A 27,994-nucleotide genomic window follows, 5' to 3' on the forward strand; every position below is an offset into this window, starting at 1 on the left:
AGGAAGGGAGAGTGAGTGGAAGGAAGTAGGTAGAATTAAGAGTGATTCTATGGTAATGGAAGCCTCTCCGTACTAACTTGGAAAGAGGCTGTAATCGCTGAAATAACTTCGTAAGCGTGTTCCCAAGGGTGCTTCTTCGGCGGCCTGAACGGAATGACTAGATAGTGAAGGCCAAGAAGTGGTACCAATAACATCGTTGCTCTATGATAATGAGAAAAAGAAATGAGTCATATATTAATGAGTCATTATTTATTTAGGTCTTGTTAATGTTAACAAAGAAAGGAAGATAGAGAGATGGAGAAACAGATACATAGATAGATCGAAAGAAAGAGAAAGAGAGAGAGAGAGAGAGAGAGAGAGAGAGAGAGAGAGAGAGAAAAGAAAGAGAGAGATAGAAAGAAAATATTTACCTGAAAGCTTGAAGCATTGATCTCGATGGTCTCGTTCCTATCGCTGGACCAGCACGTAGTTTCATCAGAAGAACACGTACGATGTTGAAGAGAAATAAAACGTTCAACAACGTCGATACGCATACCGGATAGACTAACACACTCATGTAATTGCCTTCGTTGATCCAACATCTAAAAATTAATGGTTTAAAGGTAACGTTTGTCGTTAACTTTTTTTCCTTTCTTTCTTTCTTTTTTTTTTTTTTTTTTTTTCTTTTAATTTGAAAAACGGCAACGAACAGATACGCGATGAGTTTGCCGATATTTCCCGCATAGGAGAGATGGGCTAATTCGATATCGGTGGAAAGTGGGCATGCGAGAAAGAGGGAAGGGGAAAAAGAATATGTAAAAGTTTATTCCGTGTTCGATGCGCGAAACAAGTTCCGACGAATGCATCCTAGTTACAAACTACCAATAAAATTTCTGTCAATCGTAAATAGTTTTTCATAATAGATTACGAAATTTTTGTTAATCTCATCGAAATATCATAATTATATCGTATTAATATTATTTGTTTTTAACGATAACGACAATAACTAATATTTATTTTCTCTATAGTATCAAACAGAATATACATATAGAATATATTGAAATCTTAATTAACTTTAACTTAATCAGAGAACTCGGTCAAAAGTTTAATTAACCCTTTCCACTCTCTTCCGGTCATACATAATTTTGTAATATGACCTATGACGGCGACTTCAAAACATTTTCTTTCTTTTCTCTCTCTCTCTCTCTTTCCTTTTTTCTTTCTTTTCTTTTCTTTTTTTTTTTTTTTTTTGATGGTACCCCGTTGTAGTGAAAATTAAACAAAAATAAATGAATAAAAAAAGGTTTCGTTCTACAGAAGGTAACGTTAATAAGTGGTTTTCCAATTTGAATTTTCATTAATTTATTGCTATCTCGTATCTTTCGTTATTGAAAATAAATTTCGTATTTTATGATTATCAGTAAAATCAATCTCTCTCGTGTAGAGTTATTAAAAGAAAAGTCTGGCAGTATTTACCGATGTCACGTCTTCAATCTTTTTATTAATTATCTTTCTGTATATACTATCATATAATCCCTTTAACTATAATTTTAGCATTATATAGAGTTTCTCATTTAACCTGGTTTCATTTTATCAAGGATGATTAAGTAACAACGTTTATGGAGTTGTGGTATAAAGTATATATGAGTATGTTGTAGTAGTGATGTTTAGAAAGTGCCAAAGGTTAAGAAGCTATAGACAGAGACAGAGAGAAAGAGAAAGAGAGAGAGAGACATTAACAAGATTATTATTTATTTATCGATCTTCGATATACGATATCCCTTCCGTTCTTTATCAATTCCACAATTGTGTTCGATTGGTTGGCCACAACGATTCGATAGTAAGTAAAAGTTTCTAATTCAATTGATCAAGAGCCTCTGATGCGGTTGACTTTGTTCACTGTGCTTTCTCCTAAACGTCGACAAATTCTCGACTAGATTCTAGGAAACTTGACTATCGTTACAAGAAAGATCGATAGTTCACTCCGATACACTATGTCCAAAGTACCACTACCATTTATTGGGAAAATCCTATGTATTTGGTCACATCGTTCGTACCAAGCGATTCTAGAGAAAATTCGTGGTTTCGTCGTTGTTCTTGCTCGTTATTCGATAGACAAAAAATAAACAATTTCTTCCGAAATAATCTATAATCTTAAAGATCCAATGAGATTCGTGAAATATTCCGATGATATAAAAGTTCGATCTCTGATATAATAATGTCGATAAAAATCATATTTAATATTTAAAAAAAATTATTTTATTTATACCGATAATGATCGTGTTAGAATTTTTAAGATCGATCGACTAATAAAAATTTGAAAAGAATTGAAGATAACGATCGTGAATGAGACACGATTAAAATGTTCAAAGGTTTATGATCATGATATAAATTAAATGACTAGGATGTAACGATCTCACGTTAACTCACTGTTCGGTGTCTACAGGATCGTAGCTTGTAGCTCTTAAAATGGCATAAATGGTAACGATAATCCCTGGCATGGACCAACCAAGAGCCATCAACCAGTTGACCAATCTGTGCTCGCTTGTAAACGCCAGAACGAGTAAAGTGTGAAGATAAAAGCCTTCGCAAAGCATCCATGCGTAATTCGTCAAGAGGAAGTAATGAAGGAGGATGTGTAATAGCCGGCATATTATCTAAATAGAAAAAAATTATATCAATGAAAAAGATCATCGAAGTAATTAATCAACACGTTATATGTTATTTCTATTATACGTACGCTATTAGTTAACAAAAGATTTGTATTGGCTACAACGAATCTGTACCATATCAACCATAGTGCGTTGTTAAGGACGAACGAAACGAATAGATTCATATGCAGAGTTATCCTCGCGCATCTTAGCGATCTGTATAACAACAACAACAACGACAACAACAACAAAGATAGATTGTTTTCTTCTTCTTCTTTTTTTTTTTTTCAATCGAAAAAAATAAGAAAGAAAGAAAGAACCGATGAAACTTACCGAAAGTATGTGAGAATCACTAGTGATAAAAGTAGAGCCACTAATGATATGGCATAGCCTACTTCGTAAATGCCATTGATACCTTGTTGCCACTGTATTTAAAAAAAAAAAAGAAAACAAAGGGAAGACAAGAAGAATAAAAAATTGATATTTCAATTACCCAATTAACTTATGATTTAATTAACGTAACGATTAATGAATATTTTAATTACAATGGCTATTTTAATTAAAATGGACAAAAAAAAAAAATTGTTTCGAGCTAGATCAATTTGTTGTATATCCTTGGAAGTTTGTCTGTATATTTTTATTATAATAACGAAATTTTTAGCCTTAAGATAGTTACTTGGATTTTCAAATAAGAGTTAAACGATTCATGAGTTTATAGAAATCATTTTTGTATATGTATATATGTATGTATGTATGCACGTATGTAATATGTGTAAATCTATATTATACCATATCTCATTTTAATTGAAAAAATTTCATCGATCGTTTTATTTATTTTTTTTATTTTTTATTTTATCATACCATAGTTTATGGAGAATTACACGCATACATACTTATCTACATATGTATGTATTCATAAATTATTGAATTTATTCGAATAAGAAGTAATCATTGAATTTTTATTCGAATCAATCGAATTGATATGATGTATTGATAAATTAATGACATATAATATATGTACATACCTACTTCGTCACATAATCTATATGAATTTATCTAAAGAATATAATATATTTTATCTTAGATATTATACAAGCTTAGATTAGATCAATTCAAGTATTTTGCTTACAAGAGACTCGTTCATCTTTGTATTAGTACGAAAATACTAATCGATTTTTCGCAATGATATTTTCAAATCGAAAGGTTTTACTTACAATCAGATCTTCGATATTAATACAAGTCGTATAATTGCTCCAGACTGTGTGGGAAATCGGATGTCGAAACCAGGTGCCATTTATCTCACAATATTTGTGTGCCTTCACTGAAACACAAACGAAACGAATCGATGGGTTCCAAAATAATATAAATTAGATATCTCAAGATTTAATTCTTAAGAAAATTAAATATACTTTCAAATTTTCTTAAACTCCAATGAAAAAATTGTATTTATTTATTTATTTATTTATTTATTTATTTCAAGAGATCTTTAGTATGGATCCGATTAGTATAATGTAGTTTTGAAAAATAAAATAAAAGAGAAGATTGACAATCTCTCTTTCTTTCATTCTTTCTTTCTTTTTTTTTTTTCTGTTTTTTACTCTTTGAAGATATTTTCAGATGAGAAAATTGCGAGCTACAGGTGATACTTTTAATTGCAAAACTTTCAAACGAACTCGAACGTTTTCAAGAAGTTTCCGCAGGAAGGAAATAATAGAGCATTTACAAACGACTCGCAATCTGTGCTTCTCTTAAAACGGGTCTTCGATATTTCTCTGTTATCGATCAAGAGAAGAGTCAGAGGAACGAGAGCTTGTTTAATCGCGTACCTTCAAGAAAATAAATCGCGACAGGAGACAAAGTATAAATAAATTGGAATTTAATTTTGAGAGCTATCGCTCGTTTAACTTTTATCATTCGGAGATTTTCGAAAAATTTTCTATTAAGACGAATATCTATATATCTATACTATGAAAAATTTGCTTCGTTTTCAAACTCCTCATCGGTAATTGTATATTCAATTCAATCGAACTGACTTTGTTTATATTTGATTTCGTTAAACAATTCGATCGAAACAATATAGTTATTATAATATTATTTATTTCATAATTCATTTTCATATTTCATTTTATAATTCTTTTGTATTTTACTAATACCTTAAAAATTATTCGCTTAAAATATTCGCTTTAACATTACATAACTCGAAATATGCGTTAAATATTAATTAATTTTACTTTAACATGTCAATACGGTTATATGATCTTGAAATATTGATCTTGGAATCGTCGTTGTTCCGAAGTATAAACAGAAACAACACTCGATTGACTTTGATTGTTATTGAACTAGTATTATTTCGTATTCCGGCGAGTACACATCGGAGGTCTCTCTTTCTAAACGTTTAAGATTAAAATATCAATACTTTGAAGAATTGAATAATTATTTAAACAATATTTAATGCACTATGAAATATACTAAACTAATATTTCAACAATATAATACATTCGTTTAAACATTACAATGCTCGTAACGTGTGAGAAACTCCAAATAACCTTGATCTAAAATTTCAATAGTTTAATATTTCCATTTCGAGGTCGTTGATTACGAGTTAAGTCAACATAAACGAACTCTTAAGTACCTTTGAAGATTAATAGGATCAGTTTTCTTTTGGATACCGACGAGTAAACATAGAAGCTCTCTTTCTTTCTAAACATCGTACAAGAATAACGAAGATCAAATGTAAGTACATTTTTATATATCTAAAATCTTAAACGTTAGATATTTTCGATAGTTTCTTATTATAAAAATGATATTAATAATTTTTTTCCATTTGTTTTTTGTTCGAAATAATTGATCTGATTTATCGAAACCCGTTACTAACGCGATTGTTACGTTAGATGTAGAACGAGTATAACTTACGCAATCTTTATACAACAATGTTTCCAATTTCCGCTAATAATTCATATTTCGTTTATACTTGTCACCGAAGTCAAATACAACTCGAGTGAAAGATTACGAAGTAGACAAGTCTAAGTTTACGGAGAAAGATTCATCAAAATCTAAGAGGGTTATGAAACAACAAAGTGACCGAAGATATATATATATATATATATGAAAAAAAAGGGTGAGACTTAGGATAGAATGTTCTCGATCCCCTTAGATCGTTCGTTCGATCAATCACTCAAATCTAAAAAAAGAAAAAAAAGAGAGAGAGAGAGAAGAACGTTGACGATTTTCTGACTTTTAAACGGCCTCTTTTTAAAGAGGATAAAAATGTTTCTTTGCGTATCATCACGTTGATCTACTTGATCTATCAGTTTTATTCCCGTTTAGAAATATCGAATTATAAATAATTTTCTTCCCTTCCTTTTTATCCTTTTTTTTTTTTTTATTTTTTTATTCAATTTTTTTTTTGCAACACTTATAAGAACTAAACACGGGGAAGATATGAAGCATTTTGTACGCTTCGATAAAGAATAAGAACAAGGTTATAAAACGTTATTCTTTTTCTTTTTTTTTTTTTTTTTTATAGCTATTCGGGACAGCTGTAAAATGATGTTAAACGCAAATTATTGCAGGAATAAAAATCTTTAGGAAAAGAAAATCTTTAGAAAAAGAAAAAGAAAAAGAAAAATTGATAGATAAAAAAGTATTGTAAAAACATTATAGAGAATTTCACGTTCAATATTAGTTTAATATTATAAGAATATATACATAGGATATTTAGAAAAGAAAAGATAAAAGATCTATGAAAGTCGGAAGAATAATTACTTCGCATAGTTGATTCTTTTTTCTTTTCATTTTCTCCCTTAATAGTTCAAAGATGAAATTCTCGTGAGATAGTTATCGATATTAATTTTAACCGACTGCTTGACTTTAAACTGCAATCGAAACTTCACTTGTTATATGTAGTCTTAATTGACGAAAGTTAGATATTGCGTTTGACGAGTAGGAAGGGTTCCGTTGCTCAACGAGTTATTTGATTGTTTCGTGCGATAGAACAGAAGAATCCTAATAAATAAATCTAAGGAGAATATCCCATAAGAAAACAGATTTACGTAGGTACGTGAAACTTTTTTTTAGACAACCACAAAGATTAATATATTTACACACACACACACACACACACATATATATATATATATATAAATAGTTGTAAAACGTTTAAGCAAATAAGAGTAAAAGTAAAAGGAGAAAGGAGGAGGGATAACAAATTTTCCTCGGATGGTTTCGATCGGTGAAAAGTAAGTAAAACGAGAGAAAAGTAAAGATAAGGTACTTTAAAATCTTGACCATTTTCTATTCAACGTAAAACGTCTTTCACATTGGAGTGCCAGCGTTTGTACTTTGATGGCTCCCGATAGCTTTTCTCGACGAGATCCTTCGATGTTTGCACGTTACCAACGAATAATACACATTGAATGGCATCGATGAGAGAGCGAGTATCTTCTCTTTCTTTTTCTTTCTGAATTTTATTTCTTTTCTTTCTTTCTCTCTCTCTCTCTCTTTCTCTTTCTCTCTTTTTTACCTTTAACATGGTGCACGAAACGCACTCACCATAAAAAGGGTAACTACGTTTCCTCTTATTGGATCATCAATCGCTCTGGGACGGCCATCTGATAACGTATAAGGGTGGACAGACAGGAAGAAGAGGAAACACGTGACTTGTTCGGCCATTGCTCGACGACTTCCTTTTTTCTTTAGTTTTCTCTCTCTTTTTCTCTTTCTTTCTCTCTCTCTCTCTCTCTATCTCTATCTCTATCTCTATCTGTCTCTCCTTTCCTATTACTTATAGTTCCTACATAGTCGAACTATATCTTTCACTATCGAGCTATTCTATCATCGTTCACGGTGTTCATCGAACAAGGATCAAGCTACAGGAGAAAAGAATGTGATAGAGGTCGGTCGGGTTCAAGGACGTTACTCGATTTGCACTATTTTTCTATTCTGAAATGATTCCGAAGTGTTTGCCATTCCTCTCGCTTTCTTTTCTATAATATTCTGATATAACGCGATCGTTTACGATATTGGTATTAATGATCGTATTGATATTCTTCGAAATTATTATTAACAGTTGAGATCATTGATCATTAATATCGCTAGTTGTTTGTTTTTCTTTCTTATTTTTCACACGACCTTAAATATAAAATATAATCTTTTTTCTTTCTCTCTCTTTCTCTTCTTTTTTTTTTTTTATATTATCCAAAAAAGAAAATGCACGATTAACGCGATACCTCGCGAATACAGGTATGTATTCGATTTTGATATAAATTAAAAATATTTACGATCCTATTCTACCAAAGAAGGATATTATTTAACTTTTAAATCCTTCGACGTACGAATTATATCGAAAACATAAACAAAAAAAAACAAAAAAAAAAAAAGAAGAAGAGAAAAGGCAAGCGCAAGCGGTACAGTATACAATGCGGTTTTAAATCATACACGATTGTTTCATAAAATTTGAAACTCGAAATATTCATCGTTTATGGAATATGTGATTTGCGTGGGTAGAATGATTTATATGCATCGTGTACGTTCCTTCTATCGAGTTGAAACAGTAATCCCATCGCTTGGAAAATTTCAGATTTGCACAATTAATTCATCCTCCGTGACAATTTTTTTCTTTTTTTTAATTTATTTTATTCCAATCCCGTTCGAGTGAAATGAATATTAAACGATTATCGAAAATGATATACCTATGTATATTATATATATATATATAAGTAAAAGTTATTATCATTAATACATCATTAATAGATTACACCGATGATTGACTCTTGACTTCATTTTAAATAATCACTTTATCGCAGATCGTTGAACATTTCTATTTTCATATTTTCGTTCTCAAAAAAATTACGAAAGATAATAATTGTATCGTTAATATTAAAAAAAAAAAAAAAAGAAAAAAAAGATCATTATTTAAAAAGGTTTCAATGAAAAAAAAAAAAGAAATAATGTCGATTAGAAATTTTCTTAAACGAATTACGTCGAATACGTCGATAGATTCGAGAAATCGATCGATAAAAGAATAAACGACCTTAAAGGCATTTACTTTTCTGTTCGATCATATGAAAATGGAATTATGAGAGAGTTTACGTATATACATACGTACTTTTTTTACTGTTAGAATAACCGAGCTTGGTAAGCAGAAAAAACGAAAGAACGTTCGTTGTAAGATCTAGACTTGAAATAGTCAAATAGACGATTCGTTGAGCCTTCGTTCCTGAATGCCGGAGAGATTTTATCGTTTCAAAAAGAAAAAAAAAGAAGGATGAAAAGAACAAAAAAAAAAAAAAAAGAAAAAAAAAAGAAAGATAGAGAAAGAATTTCCTATGATTCTCTCGGACATTTTGCGAAAAGCCGAGATAGAGAATAGGTCCCTTGGAAAGTGGGTCGGGATTTAAAATCGTTCTTGGTGATCGTATAGTTGAAAAGTGGGCTCTCCTGCCTTAACGTCACGCTACATTTAACGGCGACTTAAATACAAAAAGAAAGAATAATTTTTTCTCGTTATTTCAAAGTGGTAATCAAAGGAAAAAAATATATGGTTCGAGTTAAGAGGATAAAATGGTATTAAACAAAAAAAAAAAAAAAAAATAAAAGACATGAGAAAATTAATTTTAATCTATCAATTTTGTCAATTGTATTGTTCTTTTCGATACGATAGAAAATCTAATTGGCGTGGACGTAAGATGTGTCATTGCATTTGTCGAGCAATATATATTTTCGATTTTTAATAATAAAAAAAAAAAAAAAAAAAAAAAAAGAAAGAAAAATGAAAAATATGGTATCACCAACCAATGGGAAGACAGAAGTGAAACGATCACTTTGAAGCCACTTTACTTCGTTTACGGATCAAATACATTAGCGTTCGCTAACGTTTACGAAGCTCAAGTTGCAACATTTTTAGAATGCGAGGATATGCGATTTATATCGAATAACCTGATGCAGTATTTATATCTAACTTTGATCTTACACGATTTTATAAAAAAGAAAAAGAGAAAGTACGCTGACTATTTATTTAACTATTATTAAGAAAATCAAAATATTATATTTAATTCGATACATATATATATATATATATATATATATATATATATATATATATACGTTAAATTTTATTATCAAATGCACGTAAAAAAGTTACGTACATTAGTGATACATTCTCCTTTCTCCTTCTCGTTCAATTCTATTCATTAATTTATGTAACGAATCTTTCGAAACGTCACAATAGAGATTTCCTCGCTACGTAAATCCGTTCTCTCTTTCGTTGATACAAATCCGAGAAATGTTAGTATTTTCAAAGGGAGGATAGAATACGAATAAACAATTTTCTAAAAAGAGAAAAAAGAACAATAACTAAGACACAAATAGTGGATTATACTTTATAATTTTCTATGGAGATAGAAGAAGAGGGAGAAGGAAAAAGAAAAGAGAAGAAGAAGAAAAAGAAAAACAGAAGAGAAAGAAAAAGAAAGAAAATATTTGTAAATAAAATAGAAAAAATGGGCATACATGATGATATACGCAAAATTAGTTTGGTGTTCGATATGTTATATTAGTTTAAAATAATTATAGTATATATACAGGGTGTTCGTAACAGTCAATCTCATTTAATTTTCACAAACCAATCATAACCTCGCGTTCCGAATTTACACTTCGTCGTTATAAATAAAGGAATGCGCAATCACATGAAATTCGTTTTCTAAAATCCACCATTATTTCTATTCCTTCGTCTGTTTACATCGTACGTTGTGAACTAACAAGTAGGATTTGCGATCATTAATTATTCGCGAACAAAAAGGTTGCTCGATTCATGTACCTTTTCGAGAGAGAAATCAATAAATTCAGTAGTAGTTGTTGCATTTACTTCGAATGAAATAAAAATTTCTTTAATACGATCGACGATGTAAAATTGTTTTTAGTTTTTCTGATATCTTAAATTCAAACATTATCACGAATTTTTATTCGAGCTTTCTTTTTTCCCTTTTCTTCCATTACCATAGATAAATCGATCGTAAAGGATCTTTTTTTGTAGAACAATTATTTTGAAATATGGATCGTTGAAACATGAAATAGTACCTGCTTTCTTATGCAAAGTATGACGCGAAACTATTCCACGAGAAGTTACTTTAAGAGCATAAATATGTAATAAGAGTAGTGTGCGAAAATGCATCTTGCCATTGATTTATCGAAACTTGGAGAATATTAATGAGATTGGTTCGAAGATCAGAAAAGTATGACACGTGAGAAAGGGAGTATAGTTGAAGGGAAAAAAAAAACAACAACGAAAAAAAGGAGAAAATAAAAATGAAAGAAAGAAAGAAAGAGAAAAGAAAAAAGATTAAAATAAAAAAAAAAATAAATAAATAAAAATTAGATTGAAAGAAAAGGCCGAACTAGACCACTTTTAATCGTCTTATCCAAGGATATCAAATAAATCACAAGATTGAACTTTGTAAATGAATTCCTAGAGGATAAAGGTGCCTTCCTAGAATAGGGGGATGTTCTCATCATAGAGTTCAGTTAATTAAAGATATTATGGGGTAACTCTCACATCAGAGAGAAAGAGAGAAAGAGAGAGTTGATCCATTCACGTATAAGTAGGATTACTTGAATAAAAGCAAGAGAATTTTAGAAAACAAGCGTTTCCATGGTGATCAACAGCTAGCCGTTTATGGTAGTTAAGCTTATTCTTTATTGTTATCATCACGAGAAATAATTTAATATTATAGAAGTAATAAGGGAAGTTGCAAGAGCTTTATCTCTTGAATACACGGCATGTTATTTAACACATAGTCGGTTTAAATAAAGCGTACTAGTATTAAGGAACATTTTCATTTACACCCACGTGTAACGTCATTCACGAGATTTGGATATACTAAAGACGAGAAATATCAAATTTTATATATAATGTATATAAAGAAAGAGAGAAAGAGAGAGAGAGAGAGAGAGAGAGAGAGAGAGAGAGAGAGAGAGAGAGAGAGAGAGAAAAGGAGACGTGTTAAAAACAAACTTTTTTACGTTTTCATTCAGAGAAACAATTTCTTTTAACCGATTTTAAAGGATTTTAAACGATTCATATATCTTATTATTTCATATATTTAAAAAAACTTTTATTTGAACGATAATCTCGATTAACATTGTTATTAAACATATTTCGACTATACGATTATATTTATATCACGATTACAACGATTTAATCTCAACGATTTGTACGCATATTATAATTAATTTTACGTGCAAGATATATTGTACTGATTCAAAAGAGAACAAAATTTTATTAAAAAAATTAGGATATCGATTTCTATCGATGTGACGTTTGCATTCTTCCCTTGTAACGTCAGTTCCGATAAGCATTCGATCGATACTTTTTTTCTTTTTTCTTTTTTGTTTTTAATTTCTCTCTCTCTCTCTCTCTCTCTCTTCTTCTCTCGTGCATATTTAAATTCCATGAAACTTTATCACGATCCGCATCGTTTCAAACGCGTTCTCTCAAAACGAGAGGATATAAGCTAAAGAATTCTCTTTAAAGTTTCTTTCTATCAGTATCTTTTATTTACGTACTTTATCTACATTTTTTTAAACAGGAAGCTATTTACATAAACACACACACACACACACATATAACGTTTGCAACGAGACACCATCAAAATTTTTTTTGAGACGCGATTTCATTTTTTTGTTTTTATAATATCGCAGGTATATATGTACCTTTATACGTATATAAGGGTCAATAATCTAAGTCATTATAAGTTTACGAATATTTCATTTAACTGTCAAAGATATCAGAAAAAACTTTTAATAGATAAATACATATTTATATACATATATTTTTTATTTATTTGTTTATTCGTAATTTAAAACGTTTTAACTACACAATGTACATCAGTTAATCGAATTACCTTGGCCGGAATGCGAATTACCTTTGTTTCTTTTTTATTTTTATCTACAATCACATTTGATATTCCGTTCGTTTCGTACGATATGCATGCGAGCGCGTAATCCCATTCAATGATGTGGAATTACTACGGAAAATGTGGTGCATTCCATGAGATTTGTGTGATATTGATGAATCTATATATAGATACATACATACATACATATATACATATATAACTATATATATATAGTAGGTAAATGTATTATGATATTTTTCGATGGATAAATAAATCATTTGATAGTTCAAAAACATAAATGAAAAGAGAAAGAAGAAGAGAAATGAAAGGAAAAAATGTACGGTTTTCACGAGGGTATATTTGAAATAAGTGGAAGAAAAAAAAGGATAAGAAAAAGAAAAAAAAGAATTTTTCTTTTAAGTCTTTCTATCTCAATTCCTTTCATTATCCTAATTCTTGAAATCCTTCTTCAATTAAGACGTAACTATATATATACACTTATATTTATCGGCAAATTATGAATATAAAGCATCCTCCATTAAATTAGATTCATTAATATATCAATATATATAAAGTGGGGTAATAACTTAATCATTTTGGATATTCCAGTTCTTTTTAGAAATAGACGGAAAAAAATTTTAATGAGTTCATCATGGTTATATTTTCCTTACGAGAGAAAAAGAATTTATATTTAAAAAATCGTAACAAAATCGATTTTTTTATTACAATATTATTGCAATATTTAAATAAATAAAGAATGAATCATGCTTAAAAACGGTGTTAGAATCAAGTCTCTACGATTTTTTGTCCCAAAGATATCGTTTTAAAAAGATTTCCATTCGTCATTCGTATAGTACAGCTGTTCATAGTAATAATAGTAATAGTAGTAGTAATAAAGCTATTTTTAAATAAACAAAATAAGATTTATATAACTATAATAAAAATGCACATGACTTTATTCTAGTTATGTTCTTATTACGAAAGAAAAGAAAAAAATTTAATCTAAAAAATTATTAACAAAATCGATTTTGTTATAACAATATTATTGCAATATTTAAATAAATAAAGAATGAATTATGCTTAAAAACGATGTTTGAATCAAGTCTCTACGAGTTTTCGTTCCGAAGATATCGTTTTCGGAAGATTCTCATTTTGAATTCGTACAATACAGCTGTTCGTAGTAGGACCGCGTAAATTCTTGGAATTTATATAGGTTAGTGTGTCACTGGGTCATTATGAATGAAATTATATAGGTCAGTGGGTCAATGTAAATGTCTTAAGTTTATATGGGAATATCTCTGGAACTACAAGTCGTACAAACTTGAATGAAGTATCATTTTAAAGGGCAAATTTTTCTCTATTTTTTGTGCATATTGTCAATAATTAATTAACAAAATGGATTTTTTTATAACAATATTATTGCAATATTTAAATAAATAAAGAATGAATTATGCTTAAAAACGATGTTTGAATCAAGTCTCTACGAGTTTTCGTTCCGAAGAAATCGTCTTCGGAAGATTCTCATTTTGAATTCGTACAGTACAGCTGTTCGTAGTAGGACCGCGTAAATTCTTGGAATTTATATAGGTTAGTGTGTCACTGGGTCATTATGAATGAAATTATATAGGTCAGTGGGTCAATGTAAACGTCTTAAGTTTATATGGGAATATCTCTGGAACTACAAGTCGTACAAACTTGAATGAAGTATCATTTTAAAGGGCAAATTTTTCTCTATTTTTTGTGCATATTGTTAATAATTAATTAACAGTTTGTTATAAACAAATTCTTACGAACTTCATTCGTCTTATTTTGCGAAACTAAAAAAATAGATTACAAACGATTTATAAAATTATATAAATTAATAAATAATTAATAAACAAAGTAATTCGTTTACAATTACAATTTTTTTACATTGTTAACAACCAAGTCTTTTATTTATACGGGAATATCTCCGAAAGTATAAGTCGTAGAGAATTGAAACAAGTACGCAAAGTAAGCGCAAAATAAATGAAAAATAATGGTAGAAGATAAGTTAAGAAACGATTACACTTGCATAAGAAAGAATCTGTGTAAGATTTACATGTAAATGTATTATACAATATTATAATAAACATTTTTATAAAATGTATAAGAATAAAAGTGTGATATTGTACGTAATACATATATACATTTTTCAATGATTAAACTAACAGATACAGTACTACTAGCATGAACTCCAATTTTAAAGATACCGTTATTAAAAAGCGTCTCTTAACTTCTGTGGATTCTGCAGAAGTACATTTTGTTGGATTTTCCAGAACGAAAGAGATAAACGTGTAAAAGCAAACAAGATGGTGAAATCTTATTTGTTGAGAATGATGGAACATTTTGGTTGAGCACGGAAATATCTATTTGTAGTTTCTAGTATGGAAGACGAGAGGGAGGGAGAGAGAGAGAGAGAGAAAGTATCTCAAAATACAAAAGAGAGCATGCTCTACGAAATAGTAAATTTCATGACATGGAGCTATGTTAGCTAGTAAAACATTTTTGTGGCTAAGTCTTGTCGATGCAAGAAACGAGAAAGAGGAGAAAATTCATAATCTAAAACCTTCTATTTTTGTACTTTACAAAGGAAACCTCAGAAATACCGCATAGAAAAATCCAATATATACAGTAAAGAACTTCCATTACCGGAGTATCCATCATCTGACTATTTTATCATCTGAGTTATTCCGTTATCTGAACATTCCATTGCTTTATAGAATATTACATTTCTTTTCTTATCGAAATAAATGTATATAAATATATGTATATTTGAAACATTATTTATATCTTTTTATACGATACAAATTTATTCCCTGAATGCAATAACTTGATACAAAATAAAACTGATAAAACTGATTCATAGAAGAAACTGGATGGTTTAAACTTTTAGAAGACGAATGCATTACCATTAAATGCAATTGTAAGCATTGAAAAAAATTATATCAATAACGCGATCTAATGGACCGGACTGGATATAAAAGTCCTTAGTAAACCTTTGTAAACTTATTTCAATATTATTTTTATTCTCTCTAAAATATAGATACACACACACACACACACACACAGATATATTTTGTAATGAGCGAAACAACATTGTTCTGGGTTTCTTTCCTCTTTTGTATTCTTTTTTTTTTCTATTTCTTTTTTCTTTCTTCGTGAGAATATTGCATAGGTTGAACGATGCGTAGATGGTCTTCCACCCTTAATATCTTAAACGAATCGAAGGGAAGATACAAGGGAAGCTTGAAAATATCTCGAGGGCAACTCTTCCTTTGACGTGAGAGCTAATTGAAGCTCACGCATGGGAGATCGATCGAGGACAGCTAGCTCGATGCGTAGACCTTAACGTTTGAGGAACAAAAAATATCTAAATTGACAGAGAGAGAGAGAGAGAGAGAGAGAGAGAGAGAGAGAGAGAGAGAGAGAGAGAGAGAGAGAGAGAGAGAGAGAGAAATAGAAAGGTGAAAAAAAATATAGTAGAATGAAGAGTTAAAAATAAAAAAAAAAAAATAAATAAAAAATAAATAAAAATAGATATCTAATGATTTACCTCAATCTATTCTTAATATCATCTATCGACGTTACTTATCAATAGCTTTATAAATCCTGCTGACAAGGTCAGCCATCTAGTAATCCAGAAAAATCAAAATCACTCGATTGCTTCGAACACGCACGAACAATTTTTTTCCTCTTTCGATGTTGACCAATCGAAAATCAATGCGTAACCTGTTCGGTCCATCTCTCTCTTTCTTTCTCTCCTTCTCTCTGAATGCATCTTTTTTCTCTCTTTTTTTTTTTTGTTTTTGTTTTTTCTCGAACAGATATCTTTTCTCCACATCCTACTCAACGTTTCCACTCGTTACGAAATCGGGTTTTGTAAAACTTTCAATAAAGTGGTACGATCGGAATTCAATTAGCGATTTCGATAGATAGATAGATAGGTAGAAAGAGACAGAGAGAAACGAGCCCTTCAATCGTAGAATGTACGAAGGGTAAGTTGATTTAAACGCAGAGATTAGAATCTTTCTTTCAATGGTATTTCGATGAAATTCTGGAGAACGAAGACTATACCTCGTGAATCTTTTACGAGTTATTTGGGAATAAACGATCAAATATTAATTCCACTTTCTTTTTCTTTCTTTTTCTCTTCCCCCCCCCCCCCCCCACTCTCTCTCTCTCTGTTTCTTTCTCATTCTCTGGATAGATAGATGAAAAAGAAATAAAGATAAAATAAAAAACGAGACTTTTGCGAGAAGTGAGATAAACAACAGCGACTCGAGAACGTGACCTTAACCATACATTAGAAGGACATATAAAGGTACTATTTTTTAATGCTCGATTGTATTTCCTATCTACATACTGTAACATTTATGTTGGCTTTTACAACAAGCTTTTACGATTTTGCATTAATTCCAACTTGCAACTCTTTCTATGTATTCACCTACGTTTTTTGTTTCTTTTTTGTTTCTTTTTTTTTTTTTCTTTTTGATCGATTGCTCCATTACATACATACATACATACATACATACATACATACATTTACATAAATACGCAATCCTAGATCGTGTTAGATAACATTACACAACACAGTTGATGTTCGAAGAGAAAAATAAAAGAAAAAGAAGTGTAAAGGAAAAAATATATACATACATACATACACACATACATATATCACTCGTAGAAATAGATACTCTCTGACGATGGATAGAGAAGAAAGATCGGTGAAAATCCTTCGTAATGTCCGCAAGCATGTTCTGCAAACTCGTGTTTCTACGATCTCGAGGATTATAAACGATAAATCGTGGAGTGGCCATTTGAAAGACGACGCCGCAACGTCTACACTCATTCCGTTTTCTACAATGACTATTTTTCTTTACGCTTCTCTCTCTCTCTCTTTCTCTCTCTTTCTGTCTCTCTGTCTCTTTCTTTTTTCTCCTTCTCTTTCTCTCTATCTTTTATCTACCTATGTCTCTTTTTCTCTGTTTACTTGTTTCTCTCTGTCTCATTCTCTCTCTCTCTCTCTCTCTATCTTTCAGTTCTTTCACGAGGTCCCTCAGGCCATCATGAAAAGTAAAGTAGACGGAATGCGTTTTTCCTCTTTCCGTAACAAACGCGTTATATAAAACGCACCCACGTTCTGGAGAAAAGCATAAGCTTTTTACTACAGATGACTTCGATGCGATGAAGAGATTGGGAAAGGGTAAAAGAAAAAAAAAAGGGGGAAAAAATGAAGAAAGAAGCATTGACAAAATGGGATTTTGTTCCTTTTTTTTTTCCTTTTTTCATCTCTTATCTACCACGATATAACTTTTTCTTATCCTGAAAGAGAGAGAGAAAAAAGAAGAGAGATAAATAGAAAAGAAATATCGTCGTTTATTTCTCTTCGCACAAAATTGAAATACGTGTCGGTAATGATTAGAATAAAAACTTGGTTTAACACACCGTATCGAAAGCAATTATCTGCCTGAATATTTCCCTTCGAATAATGTAATATTTACATATTTTTACTTGAATGATACGTTGCTTTTATCTTTCTTTTCTTTTTCACGTTGATATTACGATCCGATATCGATTAGTATCGCTTTTATTCCGTGATTTATCATCGAGTCGTATTTTAATCATACGTTTATATATGTATCTGTATACATATACATATCTACAGATAAGCATACTTTAAAAAAAAATAAATAAAAAAATAACAAATAAAATAAAAGAAAAAACGGAAATTTTCGTTGGAAAACATAAGACTCCTTTTAAATCGTCGGCTTATATCGAAATACATCTGGCTCTGATTTACGATCGAGAAGTCTCGCAGATGAGTCCCTAGAGTATATTTCTGTAAAAAAAAAAAAAAAAGGAAGAAAGAAAAAAAGTGCAATAAAAAAAGACATGGACAAAAAGATGCACATTTCAAAAAAAGAAAAAGAAAAAGAATCGGAAGGTGGATAAGAAAAGAAAGAAAAAAGCGTGTGCTCTCGTATACGTAGGTAGATATCTGTTGAGAAACGTTGAATAATTCGAAATCTGTGATATTCGAGTTTCAACCATTTACTGGGTCGTTTATCAAAGAGCTTTGCGTATGAAGCAAAGAAAAACGTTCGTTTTTTATCTTCTCTCTCATTCCTTTTTTCTTTTTTTCTCCCTTATTCTATCGTTTAGCAATCTGCTACGATCATCTCGTACTTTTGGATTCAAAATGATTTATAGGCATTCCCTTCAGTCTGTATAAAAAGAAATATTACGATGTGACCTGCATTAACGAAAGAGAAAGAGAGAGAAAAAGAGAGAGAGTGAGAGAGAGAGAAAGAGAGAGAGAGAGAAATCGACAAGCCGCCTCTTATCATCCATCAAAACTCTCGCCACGAGATCACCCTGGTTCGATCGTGAAATTATAGTATAAGGGATAAGATTCTCTCAAGTACATAATATACATACGTATCACGTATACGTCAGTCCGATGGAAATCTACAGAATTTATCGTGTTATCCGTCATGATTTCCTTACTAACGTCCTTAAAGATGAATTGTCAAAAATATAAAATTTTCTCAAAAAGAGGGAATTGGATTTTCAAATCGGTTCGTTCCAAAAGAAGAAAAAAAAAAAAAAAAGAAAAAAAAAGGAACAAATTCGGAGAGATATTACATGAAGATAAACAACGTAAGAATTTCGCGATATATTGTAACAATTGCAAAACTGCAAGGATTAAAAAAAAAGACAGATCAAAAGATCGACATATGTGACCTATATGACGATAAAAACGAACGGATTATCTTGATTCCTGAAATCGATAATAAATATATAACTTCTCTAAAAGTTTTAATGGACATTTACGTTAATATTACAAATGACATCTGTTATCGATTAATAGTCGAATTTTTAAAAGATGTATACATTAGAGATAATCGTTGGTTAAAACATATATGAACTTTCGATTAAGGTTCGATAATAATAACGGGAGTAATATAATAGAGAATGACAGAGTGATAATATATGTAAAGGAAGGGTGAATCAATGAGTTCATTGAACGATTTAAAGCAGTAGCCCTTCAACCAACCATAGAACGGGGGGGTGCGGTTTAGAGGTGCGGTGTAAATGCCCTTCCATTCTATGGTAGGAGCGGTTTCCAGGTGCGGCTTTGATACTTAAGCTTTGATACATTGTTTCAAAGCATATTGAGGTTTCTCTCTAACGTCAAAAGCCTTACTTACATCGATATTCGATGTAAATAATGAATGGAAATTCTAATTCAAAACATTGAAAGCTTTCTAATAAAGTACTGGGAGAGGGGAGGAGGTGAAGGAAGGGAGGAGGTAAGGAAAAGCAAAAGCAAACACATTGAATTCGTTTAACGTTAAGTAAATTATACCTAACGACATCCCTACTGTCCACGAATATATTAACATAAGACTGTTAGAATGTTGAAATCATGAATATTCAATGTAACCACGTGACTGACTCCTCCATCGTGTCGAACACTTTGATCAACATTACGAACTTGATTCAAGTAGTTTACTATAATCTATTTACCGAGAAATTCGAATTGTCTCTATGTATTATCCATCGGCGGATTTAATCTTCATGGAAACCGCGAGGTTATAAATTGTTTTCGTCACTCGTTTAAATAAATCTATTATGCAGTATATACGTTTATATATATATATATTTGTTTTTTATTTCAACTCGTAAAAATACCTAAAAAGAAAAATTGTATATACATATACACAGATACAGGTATGAACAATGAGAATATGTACATATATATCTACACCGGTGTCATACATTAAATTAAAATTGATTATATCTATAATATAAATTTATATTATCGTGTGAGGTCGGCCTTTATCGTTTGCACGATAAATCCGGGACACTGTTATTCTAATGGTCGTGTGACATCAATCTCAATATAATAAATCTTCAATTATTATATTAAAAATATAGAAGTGTATAAAAGTATTAATGTTCGTTGTTATATTAATGTTCGTATTAAATACCTATCTACTCTCATACGAATCTATTCAATTTATTAAAATTTCTATTCCAAAAAAAGCAAAAAAAAAAAGAAGGAACTTCTTTCCATTATCGTTCAACAATGTTAAACGATCAAGATAGTTATCATGTATAATTCATTTTGTACATTACATAAACGACTAGACAATATCGTCGATATTCGATATCGAGTCTTTTCAATGTACTTACACGCTTTTATATCAACTTCGAGAACAGCTGAAAGCACCATTATCGCTTCAATTGCACGCGTGACGGAAAATATCGATCTAAGTTAGATCGAGATTTTTCACATCCGCCGGCGACACGATAGTTATAGATCCTACTTTCTCGCGCGGACGTTCGATCGAAGAAAAATGAACTACAAAAAGTGAACGAGAGTACGATTAAAAAAATTATATCGTTCTATGGCGTTACCATTGATATAGGTAGATCTAACAATTTTTTATTTTCTTTTCTTTCTTTTATTTATAATATCTTATTTTATCTCAAGGTCATATATCTCTTTACCATACTTAGAAATTAGATCTCATTACTTCCGAATTTTCCAATCTTTTCTTCGTCTTTATTAGTTCACTTTGCTTTCTATGATCGCATATCGTTTTGCTGACGGATATGTCGGTATTTTTTATCTTGCAAGAAAAGATTTTTGATTTGTGCCATCAAGCATATTTTTAGAATTTTCTCTTGCGATTCATAGAATTTTGTATTCCGATGATAAAGGTATTCTGAATAAAACGAATAGATGTCTAGTCATATCTATGTTATATCGATGTTCTGACGTTGCACAGAACAGACGATCTCATTTCATTAAATTGATACTTCGTCTAGAAGGAAACGGTATCGAAACAAAAAGATAAATTGAACAATGAGAATCTGCCAATCTATATCGATTAGAGAATTCTCTTTCTGAAAATCTATTGAGAATTTAAAAAAAAAAAAAGAAAAGAAAACGAAAAGATTATAAAACATGAACACCTTTCGAAAAAATCTCATTCTTTTTTACTTTTTTTATTTAATATAAACGATAAGGTTATGATAAGATAAATGAAATACAAATATTTAAAAACAATAAACAAAAATTTTGAATGGTTTTTGAATCGAATAAATATTAATAATATCATTATTTTCTTTTAATTTTTGTCCCATACTCAGTTTTACCTTAATAACTACAAAATGATAAAATGGATAAAAAAGAGAGATAGAGATAGATAGATAGAGAGAGAGAGAGAGAGAGAGAGAGAGAGAGAGAGAGAGAGAGAGAGAGAGAGAGAGAGAGAGAGAGAGAGAGAGAGAGAGAGAATTACGAGAATAAAATACAGAAAAAAATAAAAAATGATATTCGTTATTAAAAATTATATTCGTAACATATTCGAATATAAACCGTTCAAAAGTTCGATTAATAAAACGTTAAATTTTTATTTCGATGATACGATTTCCTATAAATATTGAAATTCGTATATGTTAATACGTACGTTACTGCACGTAATATTCCCATAGCAATGGATGGGGGGAATAAAGAGAGATGGAGAGAGTGAGAGAGAGAGAGAGAGAGAGAGAAACTTCGTAATAAGTAACAACGTGTTTAGCACAACGGTCGCGTATCTCTGATGATACGTTGTGCTTAATTAATTTTAGTAATAAAGATCAAGCATATATTGAGAAAGATCATCCGTTTCAATTACGAATATATTTCATAGTGCCGGATATTACTTCTCATTCAAATAGAATATTACGTAATTAAAAATTTTTATCGCGTATGTATACGTTCTTGTATCGAAGAGTTAAAAGAAAGAAAAAAAAAAGATATATATATATATATACAACAAACGTGATAAAATACATAAAAGAAAACAATTGAAATGATAACTTTTAACTAAAGATATCTAATTTTAAGTTAAACGAGCTTTAAATTGACTTCAAATTGCTCCGAGCAACGAATTAACGTTTCTACTTAATGACGCATAATCTACTTTTGATTATTCCATTTCGATACTATCAAAGATAATAACAATTTTTATTTTTTCTCGTTTCATTCGAAATAATTAGGAAACTCAGGGCTTTCTTTCTTTTTTTTTTTCTTTCTTTAACGAGACAATTTTTATGAACTGTACAATACTTATTTACTTGTTGTCTTCGAGTGCTTCGTAAAAATGATTTAATCTGTATTACATAGCATGATGGTTTGCAGCATACTTATACGTGCGTTAGTTTTTACTTTTTTACGAGTAATTCCGTAATGCTTGACAATCAAATAAATCTAAAAACACACGCATTTCGGTGTTTCGTATTTTCGATATTAACGATTTGTAAAGTTGTAAATTTTTTAATCGGATATGAAAGAAAAAAAGTTTAATACAAGCATAAAGAAAATTTAATATTATGAAAAAAAAAAAAAAAGAGTATATTTGAGTGACAAGGTGTCATACATTTATGCATTTATATCCGGCGAATATTAATTTATTGTGGGGCAAGAAGAAAAAATTTTAATATAAAAAATTTAAATATAAACAAAATTATATAAGTATATAAGTATATAGATTTTATCCACTAAATATAAGCTCCTTACAATTTTAACATACGATTCTTTCGAAGTAATATCGAACAAATAGGTAAATACACAATACTTATATCCAATCGATACACGCTTGACCGACTTAATTCTTCCTTCTCGTTATAAAAGATAGAAAGTTAAAGGTATCTATATATGCATCTTCATGATTTAAACATGCTAAACGAGTCTTCGTAAAAGTAAAAAATGTTTATCAACAATCGAATTACATTATTAATTATCTACTATTATGTATATCAAATCGTATATTAAAAAAATAAATTATATCACTTTTAACAAGATAATGTATTCCATATATTTTTTTCTTTTTTTCTTTTTTTTTTTTTTTTTTTTCTTCATTTACGTTTATCATAATGATTTGATCGGGACAATACTCGTCGACTAAGTCTTCTTTGCAATGAATAGGATTGGCTCGAGATGACATTCCCGTTACTTTCGAGCCAACCTCTCCCCACTTAGTTCGAATGCTTGTAGATAATACTACACGCAAGCAGAGAAACACTGGGACTCACGAACGAGTGTTGTTAGTGATCGCACGTATATATTTTCTATTTGTTTTATTCTTCTTACCAAGTGAATTTTATTTTTGTATATACATAGATATATACATACATAGATAAATAGATACGTACATTACACGGATACATATGGATCATCAACAACAAAGACCTGTGTTGTCTCTTAAACAAGGAAAAATTCAAGGTGTTATCGAGGATAACGTTTGTGGTAATAATGATCACTTTTTGGCATTTCGAGGAATACCTTACGCGAAACCACCGATCGGCAAGCTTAGATTTAAGGTATGTATAACTAATTGAAACAAACTTTACTTTAATAAAAGAAAGAAAGGAAAGAAAAAAAATTATGTATCCAATAAACTTTTCTTACGAATAAACGTCAAATAATATCGTAGCATTGATCATTATTATACTATGATTTTTACGATCAAAAAATATTAAAATCCAAGAAAAATAGTTTTTCTATATGTGTGTGTATGTATAGATGCATGTATTTGTTAACTTTGTTAAGTAACATATAATACGTTTCTTTTATATTCTGGTCTATGATAAATTTTGATTACGTAATTACGAAATTATATAATTTCAGATTGATAAGAGCTCAACGTAATCTATAAAATTTCTGTTTATAATAGTTTATTAAATTTAAGTGTTCCATTTCTATATCCGTCTTTGTAAAACGTAATAAAATATTGCGATATACAATGAAGAGCAATTAAATTTCTCTCTCTCTCTCTCTCTCTCTCTCTCTCTCTCTCTCTCTCTCTCTCTCTCTCTCTCTCTCTCTCTCTCTCTCTCTCTCTCTCTGTCTTCGGATCATTTTCTTTGGAATGATTTTCATGATTATTATAGATATAATAAAAAAAAAAAAAAAAAAAAAAAAAAATGCATATTTATTTTCTTTTAAATCCCACTTGTATCATTTTTTATGAGTTGAGTTGAATCTTATCTCTCTTTTTTCGAGGACTATTTAAATCATTAATTAAAAAAAAAATGCACCACATATCTTTTTTTGCATTTTTCTAATAAGCAACGATACTTTAGGATCCATTACCTCCAGAAGGATGGAAAGGGATAAGAGATGGTTCAAAATTCGGTAATATTTCCATTCAAGTAGCGATAACTGGCGAAATAGTAGGAAGCGAAGATTGTCTCTATTTAAATGTCTATAAACCAAGGAGAATCGAGATGTCTGTGAAATTGCCAGTAATGGTTTGGATTCATGGTGGTGGTTTCAATCTAGGATCAGGAAACGATAACATGTACAGTCCTGATTACATCGTCCGTAAGGACATCATACTCGTCACGATCAATTATCGACTTGGTGTATTAGGTGAGTCCATACGAATATCATTTTGTTCGATAACATTATAATTGCAATTATAATTACATTATCGTAAATATCGTCGAAACGATATTTAAAAACGAATAATAATAATAATAATAATAATAATAATAAGAAGAAGAAGAAAACTCCTTTTGCCTAATTAAAATGCATAATTAAAAATTACGAAATACTAAATACATAATTAAAATACATAATTAAAAAATACTAAAATTTTGTTATTAAACATTCGCAATCCGTGCTATCCGTGTTGTTTCAATATCAAGTTCGGAACAGCACGAAGTGATATACGTTTCTATCGAAACAAACAGTCAATCACGCGCATTCTTTCTTTCTTTCAAGATAAAGTGAAAAATAATTTGGTCGATAGAACGAAAGAAGAAAAAAATAGGAATATAGACACGTCAATGAGAAATTGACTTGTACCACTTATCACTTTTAATTTAGCATTTAGCATAATTTAGCACATTAGCATTAACATTCAGAAAAAGAAACAAAACAAAACAAAAAAAAAGAAGATAAATTTCAATGGTTTCAATTTTAATAAAACGAGGAACCTCGTAATCGCATTATTTCGTCCATACGTATTTATCTTGACAAAGACCTGCTTTAGGATTTCTTAATCTGGAGGATGAGGTTGCACCGGGTAATCAAGGCTTGAAGGACCAAGTAATGGCATTACGCTGGGTCAGAGATAATATCGTAGTATTCGGTGGCGATCCTCAGAACGTAACTATATTTGGTGGAAGCGCTGGCGCAGCCTCGGTTCATTACTTAACAATATCACCGTTGGCAGAAGGTAGGATTTACTCGATTTAATTACATTTCTACCTGGTTGTATCTTAACACGGTGAATTAACTTGAAACGATGATTTTTTTTTTTACCGGTATAAAAAAATCGAACGAATCTTCATACAAACACAAAAAAAAAAAAGCTTCTTTCTTTTCCTATTTTTGTTCTCTTTTTGCTTCCATATCTCGTATCAAAAATTGGGATCCACGTGATAAGATGTTTAGGATCACTCTATAAATCCCTGAAATCTCGTCTTTATCGGTATCCCTTCTTCTTCTTTCTTCTTTTTATTGTTCTCATCTTTTTCTTTTTCTTTTCTTTTCTTTTCTTTTCTTTTTTCTTTCTTTCCTTTAGGATTATTTCACAAGGCTATAGCGCAAAGCGGCTTAGCCACCAACTTTTGGGCTTATACATTGGATGAACCCAAAAAATACGGTTATCAGTTATCAGCGAAGCTAGGTTTCGAATCGTTCGATCCTAAAGCGGTCGTTGATTTTCTTCGAAAAATGGAAGTTACGAAGCTCGTCAAATATCAATCCTATGTAACTTTCCCGAAGGTAAATAATATCTGGATAATTATTTATTTTCTATATAATATTCGTTTGTACGATCGTTCGTCCCGTTAAAATATAAAACGAAAGTTTTACCATTTAGGAAAAATTAATATTCTTCTCACCGTTTCTACCAGGAGTGGATTATAAATCGAAGAATCCATTTTTAACACAACCACCAGACATCGCTATGCAACGTGGTATTAAGGTACCTTTCTTGTTAGGTTTTAACAGTAAGGAAGGATCCTTTTTCTTGGGTACTAGTAGTATCTCACGTAAGTCGATAATAAAATTATTATCGTTGAAAAATGAAATTTCGCTTTTGTTTGTTCGAATCAGTGTTTTTATTAATCACTAATATTATATTTTAAAATAATGTTAATGATCGATAATTAAGTATCAGGATTGATTTCGATTATATTATTATTAAAACTACTAATCATTGATATAAAATGTTGAACGAATAATTTTCATTAACGAACGTCTTTCTTTTTAGCTGCGATTTTGAGAAAAAATCGTCGATCCACCTTCAAAGATTTTATATCGCCTGCTCTTGCGAGAAAGCTCGAAGAAAAAAATATCACCGTGAATGATTTCGAACGTTTGTATTTCGGAGAGAATTCGTTCGACTGCAAACCTTCCAAAAATATTATGCACTTTTTAGGCGACGTATTGTTCATTTATCATATTTTTGAATTCGTACGAATGATAGCCAAGATAAATAAATATCCAGTATACTTTTATAAGTTTTCTTACGAGTGCACAAATGCGTCCTTCATGAAGACGATCATGGGCATTGAGATACCAGGTAAAAAAAAGAAAAGAAGAAGAAGCAAAAAAAAAAAAAAGATATAGAAAAACCTTTATTATCTTTTTATATTGAATAAACGTAAATCGTTTTATATATATATATTTTTTTTATGTATAATACCAGGAGCGACGCATGGCGACGAACTATTTTATATGTTCTATGGAAAACTTCAAAAATTGGTATCCTTGGAACCACATAGTCCTGGTACAAAGGATTACAAAATAATGGAATATTTTACACAGTTGTGGACTGATTTTGCTAAGACAGGGTAATGTATCTTCTAATTTAATTCTTCCTATCTACACTACTTCTATACACACACACACACACACACACAGATATATATTTGTACATATATATATATTGTCTATTAAACGATTATTATAATCGTCCCATAGAAATCCTACACCTATTACTACAGAACTTATTCCCGTTTTATGGGAACCTTTGAAAAGGAATACCAACGAATATAATTACTTCAACATTGATGAAAATTTACGAATGGAGAGCATTCCAATAGGTATACAAAGATTCGAGTGGAATACGATGATGAAGAACAAATTATAAAGATGAAAGATAGACGTTTCGTTGAAAAACAAATTGTATCATGTCTAGATTATATTTGTTTTCTTACTACATTGATTCTATCAGACAAACTCTCTTTTATCTTATCACTGTTACATATTCTATTGTTGTAATATTCTTATTCGATTGTAAATATGCTTGTTTTATTAGTTTTTTATTATATATTTATTATATAGTTATTATATATTTATTATATATTTTTATTATATAGTAATATTTATTGGTTTATCTTTCTGTATTATGTAATCTTGTTCAATAGAAGTTTAAC

The 27,994-nt window shown here is 30.2% G+C and overlaps 2 protein-coding genes across 9 annotated transcripts in view; one reads left to right on the forward strand and one right to left on the reverse strand.

The window, feature by feature from the left end:
- LOC122636066 (calcitonin receptor-like) overlaps window positions 1-27,994 on the reverse strand; it is a 99,045-nt gene that overhangs the window by 5,690 nt on the left and 65,361 nt on the right. For all 7 annotated transcript variants that reach the window (XM_043826922.1, XM_043826920.1, XM_043826923.1 and 4 more), the window contains 6 exons: window positions 3,845-3,951; window positions 2,964-3,055; window positions 2,720-2,846; window positions 2,410-2,636; window positions 411-581; window positions 78-201 (listed from right to left, as the gene is read on the reverse strand). In XM_043826922.1, coding sequence (XP_043682857.1) covers window positions 78-201; window positions 411-581; window positions 2,410-2,636; window positions 2,720-2,846; window positions 2,964-3,055; window positions 3,845-3,951 — 848 coding nt within the window. The remainder of the gene's footprint in view (window positions 1-77; window positions 202-410; window positions 582-2,409; window positions 2,637-2,719; window positions 2,847-2,963; window positions 3,056-3,844; window positions 3,952-27,994) is intronic.
- On the forward strand, window positions 5,246-27,779 carry LOC122636062 (juvenile hormone esterase-like). 2 transcript variants are annotated; one of them, XM_043826911.1, is made up of 9 exons: window positions 5,246-5,363; window positions 23,724-23,923; window positions 24,686-24,974; window positions 25,600-25,785; window positions 26,134-26,336; window positions 26,434-26,605; window positions 26,827-27,138; window positions 27,265-27,409; window positions 27,540-27,779. In XM_043826911.1, exons 2-9 carry the CDS (start codon window positions 23,771-23,773, stop codon window positions 27,706-27,708), a joined length of 1,629 nt encoding a protein of 542 aa, XP_043682846.1. In that variant the 5' UTR covers window positions 5,246-5,363; window positions 23,724-23,770; the 3' UTR covers window positions 27,709-27,779. The 2 variants fall into 2 exon arrangements, with proteins under 2 accessions (XP_043682846.1, XP_043682845.1); XM_043826910.1 differs by lacking the exon at window positions 5,246-5,363 and having other exon boundaries at window positions 23,631-23,923.

This window comes from Vespula pensylvanica, chromosome 20, assembly GCF_014466175.1.
Source record: "Vespula pensylvanica isolate Volc-1 chromosome 20, ASM1446617v1, whole genome shotgun sequence".
NCBI classification, from domain to species: Eukaryota; Metazoa; Arthropoda; class Insecta; order Hymenoptera; family Vespidae; genus Vespula; species Vespula pensylvanica.

What these genes read in the sequence shown, in the direction of transcription:
- LOC122636062 (XM_043826911.1), top strand. Translation starts at nt 23,771, where the DNA reads ATGGATCATCAACAACAAAGACCTGTGTTGTCTCTTAAACAAGGAAAA. An exon ending in AATATCACCGTTGGCAGAAG is followed by an intron (nt 25,786 to 26,133) that starts GTAGGATTTACT and finishes TCTTTCCTTTAG; the next exon opens with GATTATTTCACAAGGCTATA. An exon ending in CATGGGCATTGAGATACCAG is followed by an intron (nt 27,139 to 27,264) that starts GTAAAAAAAAGA and finishes GTATAATACCAG; the next exon opens with GAGCGACGCATGGCGACGAA.